The sequence below is a fragment of the Notothenia coriiceps genome, unplaced genomic scaffold (assembly GCF_000735185.1).
Source record: "Notothenia coriiceps isolate Sejong01 unplaced genomic scaffold, NC01 NC01_scaffold00033829, whole genome shotgun sequence".
In the NCBI taxonomy this organism is placed as follows: Eukaryota; Metazoa; Chordata; class Actinopteri; order Perciformes; family Nototheniidae; genus Notothenia; species Notothenia coriiceps.
Genome location: NW_011366530.1, coordinates 5104 through 12043, shown reverse-complemented (window position 1 = coordinate 12043; position 6940 = coordinate 5104). Strand labels below are relative to the sequence as shown.

The window sequence follows — 6940 nt, the reverse complement described above, 5'->3', positions numbered from 1 at the left end:
CATAAACGGTACGATGGAGGAAAACATAAAAACACACACATACACAGACATTTTTGGCAAAGCAGGAATAAAAGTGACAAGAAGCGTAATTTTGTGATTTGATCTTTATCTTGTTTTGTCTCTTATCAACATCGCCCCATTGAATTGGCTCTGATTGTCCTTCACAGTCACGTGACGCCATTGCGGTTGCCATGGTGACCTCAAGTGCATCAGCTGGGCAGCGTGCAGACAATGTTGCTGCAACGTTTCTCGGAGGCTGTCATAGCAACGCCGGATGAGCACGAGCATAACCTCCGTGATTGCAGCGGGTCCCGGATTCAGATTTGATTGATCTTTTTTTTTTTTAAATGTCTTTTTTCATATAAATTGTTTTTAATGCGATGAAACTCACAGGTGCTTTGGTATGTTTCTTTTTTTGATGCCAGATAAATATCTACATTTGATATAGGAATACAGGAAATAGATAAAGGAGATTCTTATAGGATCAGAGGACAGCAGAAACTCGGTTTCTTTTCCAGTATTTGTATTAAAAAAAGCACATTTTTAAACCCAATGGAGTGAAATAAGGAGAGAAAAATGAATTTAGACAAAAAGAGCCTTTTTCTGATTTCCTTAGAAAAACATTTCCCAAACACCCTTTCTACATATTTAAAGTCTTCACATCAGTTGTACAGTTTGACCCCGAATCTCCAATCCTGTTCAGTGCATTGAGAGAGAAGGACACTAACCCTCCCTCTGTCAAAACCCCCCCGATCCCACCCACACACACCCTAAAAAAACGTAAATAAAATAATCTCTGCAAAAGAAAACAAAAAAAACAAATATATATGTATACTATTTACAACATGTCATATTATACATGATGCTGTACAAAGCGCGCACACACAAGCGCCCATGCACACACACATCTCAAATAAACAATCCAACTACCTGTACATGTGTCTCCGCACCCGCAATAGGTGGGTATGAGAGAGAGAGGTATTGACGTGTATGGCTTGACAGGAGAAGAAATTCCGGTTTTCTGAGGACTGCACGTTTATTACGGGACAGATTCATATTCAGAAAGTTCCAGATAAACTGCCGAGACGTCATCCCTGCCTGATGAGCGCGGATGAACACGTGCCACACATTCAGTACAAACACACTCACCGCTAAAGCACTATTTACTTAGAGCTCATTAAATGCCAAACAGGGTCATCGCAGTCACTCTGCAAACACACATTCACACTCTCACACACAAAGTCCGAACTACAGTGTTTTTTTGGTCCTGTTGGGGATCTCCCAATTGTCAAACTACCAGTATAAGACCATTAAAAACCCTCCAAACCAGTGCGGCTTACAGTAAGTCTCAGAGTCAGTCTTTGTTTTAGACTCCCGCCGTAGTATATCCAAGCGACCGTAACTCCAAAGTGCTCATGTCCTTGGTTCTTTAGTTTCCTTGTCGACGATATCCTCTGTTATTTCAGCCACAGGGAAGGCTGCCGACAACAAGGAGCCTCGGTCCACATCTGATAAAGAGGTTGAACCTGTCACGGATCAGACTTTTCCCCAGAACAAAACCTCTTAGTGCCAGTACTGTCAGGCTTTATCCAGTGTGGCCAGCTCCTTCTCTTCGAGGGACAGATCAACACGCAGAGTCAGAACTCTTTGTCTTGGTTTCCCTCCGTCCCTAGCTTCGGTCTGGAAGCAGGATCCAGAATGTAGGTTAGACATTTTTGGATTTCTCTCTAGCTGGAGGTGCTAGGACACGATGGCCATGCCGTCCGCGCTGATCAGCTGACCCGTGGTGGGTTCGTAGGACCCCGCCAGGTAGAAGAAGTCGTTGGCCGCGCTGCCGGGCTTACGTTCACGCGTCAGGTGATCGTACTCTACCCTGCTGACCACCTGGCAGCGATGGGAGATGGTCTGAACATCGTTCTCATCCTCGTGGCTCGATTGATACAATGCATTCTGGGAAAGATAGACAGGAAGAATGGTTGATTAACAAGGGGGCGTCAATTTGTGTGGAAAAGAAGCGGGGACAAAGGTGGGTCGGATTGTCTTTAAATGGTCCCAAACCTATACAATGTTTATGCCATGAAATGGGCAATCAGTTCGAGGTCAGAGTAGATATTTAGCAGGATTGGGAAAAAAACAAGAATCTATGTCAAGATGTATTTAAAGTAACTGATGCATGCTTTTTTGGGCAACATTTAAAGGGACCCTATTGTGCTTTTATGTGTTATCCCTTTCCTGTAATGTGTTAAATAGGTTTCAGTGCATTTAAATGGTCCGCAAAGGCTAACATTCCACCTACTGTATGTTGATAAATCAGCAAGAATATATACAGCCTGAAAACGTTGCTTTCACAAGAAAAGCTGTTGTTTTTGTTTGGAAATATCGTTCGTGCCTCATATGTCAAATCCTTTTTTTGTCATGTCTCGTAGCGTGGGTTGTAGTTTGAGTTCCTGCCAGTTGTGATCTTTACTGTTTGCTCAGCCATGATGGATATTTCTGCTCATGCAAACTCCTCAGCTCTTTTTCTAGTTATTCCAAACAAACCATTATTGCTGTTGCCAAAAATGCAAAATGCATGACTTCCTGTGTGGCAGGAGAGACATTTTTCCTGGGAAAGTCCGATTTTAAACGGAGTATTTAGAAACAGTACATGATAACATTTTCATGAACTAAAGTGGATGTTCAGCCGTTCATAGCGGATGGAAACGGGGGAATAAAAAAGCAGCAAAGAGGTAATATATTTATATGAAAATTTCACGGGCTGTTACTTTGACCATTCCCTGTTTTAGAGAAATTCTACTTGCACTCTGCGGCCTTTACCTTGCCATCGCGGTGTCGCTTCCCCAGGCGGGTCTCCTCCGGGTGGTAGAACCACTTGACCCTGACCACCATGCTGGAGCTCCAGGACTCCCAGAGGCTCTCCACCCGGCCCACGTAGGGCAGCTGGGGCCGGCCGGGTGACAGAAACACCGCGCAGTCACCGACACGCACCGTCTCCTTGCCCCTCACGATGGCCTTGTAGAAAAGCTTGCGGGCTTTACCCTTCAGACCTCTCCTCTGTGGAGGGAAAGGGAGTTAAAATAGCACTCTCAGTCAGTTTATTCAGCGCCGAGGGCTCATTTCACCACCAAAAGTCCATTAAGATTTGTGTTTGTTTTGCTATACCCAGGCTAGCAAAGCACGGTTAGATTTAATACTTCTTTCCTAACGCCAAAAATGAGCTAATGCCCACTCATAACACTCAGATCCTGTTGAGTTACAGGACCATGTTAGCTGGCACACACATAGTTCCTTCCTTTTTACTGAAACTCATGGAGAAGGGCCTGGCTTACACCTTTATTTCTGCTCTGTCGTTTCATTTTTTAACCCAGCAGATGTTTACAGAGCAAACAGCGCGGCAGAATGTAAACTGAGAGTGGCAGCGGCTGCTCCGACTGTTTTGTTCTGTTATCTCAGGATCGTGACTTAATAATCAGGATAACACAGTCAGAGAATAAAGCCTCGTAGTGTTGCCAAAGTCTACAAAGACTGGGAAAGACTGCAAGGACAAATTCTATTTGATCATTGCATTTACTGTATGTAATCAAGATATGACACAGCAGAGACTGAAACAACAACAGTCTACTTAAGTTGTGAAGTGAAAGGTTATTGACATGGTTTCGTAATTGTATGACCAACATAACAATGTGTGATAATGGAAAAGTCTGGAATCCATTTCATGTCTATTTTCACCAGAATGGACGTGTGTGAATTCTCTTTTGACTTTTCGTGTATGTAAAGGGCCCCAAAAATGCATTGATTTCAACTCTGCTTTAATTTTAATTGTACAAAGCCCAAAGTGTCTTACCTGTGTGGGGTTTCCGGACCATTTCCAGAGCTGGCGTCCAGGCAGAAGAGGTGCCAGGCTGGGCAGAGGCTCAGGTGAAGACATGCGCTGCCGCTTTGCCGGGTCCTTGGAGGAAGATTTCTGCAGCTGGCTCCCTGGGCTGCTCTGCCTCTGATGGTGGCTGCTGGACCCTCTGTCCTTCCTCTTCAGCTGGGCCTTAGCCGTGCTACTGTTAGCCACCAGACCTCCTTTTGACATCAACTCCTTCCTGTCTTCACTCCTCACTTTTGACCCCGAGATGCTACCTTTGGCCCTATAGGGAGCTGAGGGTGAGGAGCTGGAGGGGGCGGAGTCAGGGTTCAGGAGGTCAGAGGTCACGTTTTGTCTGTGTTTGTGTTTGTCCTGCTGGAGTAAGGCGCGTCGCAGCAGCACGGCGGACGACTCTTCATCCGATGAGTAAGAGGAGTCGTTTTCTGACGAGCAGAGGGACGACGAGGAGATGGACCCGGAGGAGGAAGAAGACGAGGATGACGAGGAGAAGCAGGCGGAGAGACGGGAGAGAAATCGGCTTCCACGTTGGGATGCGTCCCCTGTACTTCTCCGTGGAGCTTCGGCATCCTGACCTTCATCCTCGTCTTCCTCATCGAGCTCAGAGTAAGAGCTGGGGCAGTCGCTCTGGTAGTCCAAATCCCCTTCTTGGACTCCGAGACCTGCAGCCTGGAGATCCTTCCTCAGAGGTGGAGATCCCTTTGAAACCCCCTCAGATCGGACCCCGGTGATATCTTTCTCTCCTCCTGACTTCTTCCCATCTTTCACCACCATGGCAGGGTGGATGTATCGCAGCGGCACTCCTGCAGAGGCCGGACTTGTATCCCCTTTCCCTCCAAGTCGTTGTAGCGCCTTTCCATTCTTTGTTTTGGGCGAGGTCACTCCTTCGTGATCGAGCTTCACCAGGAACTGCTTTCTGTCGCGTTCGCTCGCCGGATGCCTGTTGTTAGAAGCCATGTTTACTGATGGGGAGCAGGTAGAGGACGAGACCCCCATGGAGGGTCCAGAAGAGCCAGGTCGCCCCGATCCAGAGCTCCTGGAGGTGGAGTAGCTGTTGGCGATGCTGCTGAAGGAGTCTCCTGCAAAAGGGGAGCCGAAGATGCCTTTAAATGGCGTTGGCGGAGCGAGGAGGTGGGAGGGCCGGTGAAACATCCCCAGGTCTCGCTCTCTCCTCCTCTGGGTCTTACGGGACGTCCCGTTGAAGAGGAAGAAGTCAACCGGAGGTCGCTTCTTGGGCGCAGACCAGTTCAACAAGGAAGTGTTGCCTTTGGTTACGGTATCCGTTACTGATGTCGCCGTGTTCGATGTCTTTGGCACAGAGTGGACTTTCTTCGGTCTGCCAACTGAAAAAGGAGAAGAGTTATAATCAGGCTTGGGTTGTAATGGATTACATGTAATGGTATATATATCGTAACCAGGATACAAAAAAACACATTATTGGTACTTTAAAAAAAATAAAAGGGAATTGCTAGCAGGATGACAAAGTAACAACCCATCTAAAAATAAATATAAATGAATAATAGGAAGGTGTACTGCATTACTTTTATATCGCGATACTTAGATTAGGCTACTAATTAAAACATTTAGTAATTGTAACATTTTTTAAGTAAATCTCTCGCCCCTGTTATAATCAATATGAAGTAATGGATCTTGAAAGTGATAATCGTGGAAGAGTTTTGGAGAAACGTTAACCTTTTATCTCTTTGATCTCCACCTAGCCAGGTATAAACAACATATCCATTACTCAAACTAAAACAAAACCTGGTAAACCTGTCTCTCCCTCCAGCCTTATTGTTACCCAGAGTTTTTGAAGAGTAGAAAGCATGTTGCGTAACAAAAGAAAACACACCGATGACACCTCGTTAACGCGTGATTGATGTGTTCAAATAGAGGTTAAATGATAGGAGGCAAACAAAGAGTTTTAATTTACGAGTCTTTCGGTTTATATCCCTCCCCTGCTCTGACTCGGGGGCATCTGATAAGTGGTTGGCAGTTTGAACTGTAAACGAGGCGGTGTTTGGGGGGATTTTACAATATTGCCTAAAGGGCTGTGAATGTATTTACTAGTTAGACCAGTACTTCTCAGACAACATCAAAAATAACCTTTGGTGTCTGAGGGACATACAAACCCAGAGTGGATTCCTCAGTGTTATTAAATAAAAACCCATTCTTTCCCACACATATAAAACTAAAGATTCAAGTAGTTTATTTCCCAGAGGGGCCGGTTATCCTGAGTTGGGTTAGTCTCGTCACTTTTTGGATAAAATAGCTTTAACCTAAAAAGTTATTCATTAACCTAATATTTGCCTTAACCCTTAGGTTAAACCCTCAGGAGACATTGCACCTAATTTGACTTTCAAACACGTATGATTATTATTCTTTTTTATGATCAACAATTTAAAAATACATTTCGATTTTTCATCCTTGCGACCGCAGCTCTCCTTCTTTTTACCTGACTGTTGATAAATTCTCAAATTGACCATAGTGACGTAAATATATGTACAGCTAATAGTGGTAACATTTCCCTCACCTGGTCGTTTCTCTTGGGGCCTTCCTGCTGTCTCCTCATTGGCCGGTTTCTCTGTGGGTGTTTCTTTCCTCTCCTGGGTGGAGCTTCTTCGTCCGCGGAAACCAGGTGAGATCAGAAGAGCTGGAGAGGGTTCAACACCTGATGGAGAAAAATGGGTTTAAACTAAAGTTTTTAGCTTGATTGTTTATTAGTTTCCTTCCCTCCTTGCTTCCTATCTTCCTTCCCTCCTTGCTTCCTATCTTCCTTCCTTTTTATTTGCTTTTGTTGTTTGTTCTACTTTTGTTTTTTCCTTCCTTTCTCTTACTCTCTTGTCTTACTCACAGCAGATTTGGTATCCTGGTGGCAGGAGCCTGATGTTTGTGAGGGAGATCCTTCCTCTGTCTCCATCATCAAACTCCACCATCACGCTGCCTTCCTTCTCCTCCTCACCTGGACTTCCTAAAGCACAACACATAAAACAGAAGACATTAGTTTCTGGAAAGGCACTAGTGTGTGTGTGTGTGTGTGTGTGTGTGTGTGTGTGTGTGTGTGTGTGTGTG

The 6940-nt window shown here is 45.1% G+C and overlaps 2 protein-coding genes across 2 annotated transcripts in view; both read right to left on the bottom strand.

Annotated features, from left to right (window-relative positions):
* Window positions 1–611: 611 nt before the first annotated feature.
* LOC104961818 (BAH and coiled-coil domain-containing protein 1-like) lies at window positions 612–6835 on the bottom strand. Its single transcript, XM_010790164.1, has 5 exons — window positions 6723–6835; window positions 6402–6539; window positions 3845–5214; window positions 2818–3054; window positions 612–1950 (listed from the first exon to the last, which is right to left on the bottom strand). The coding sequence occupies exons 1-5, from the start codon at window positions 6802–6804 to the stop codon at window positions 1741–1743; spliced, it is 2037 nt and encodes a 678-aa protein (XP_010788466.1). The 5' UTR covers window positions 6805–6835; the 3' UTR covers window positions 612–1740.
* LOC104961819 (BAH and coiled-coil domain-containing protein 1-like) overlaps window positions 6804–6940 on the bottom strand; it is a 4484-nt gene continuing 4347 nt past the window's right edge. The window contains exon 5 of the mRNA XM_010790165.1: window positions 6804–6839. Coding sequence (XP_010788467.1) covers window positions 6804–6839 — 36 coding nt within the window. The remainder of the gene's footprint in view (window positions 6840–6940) is intronic.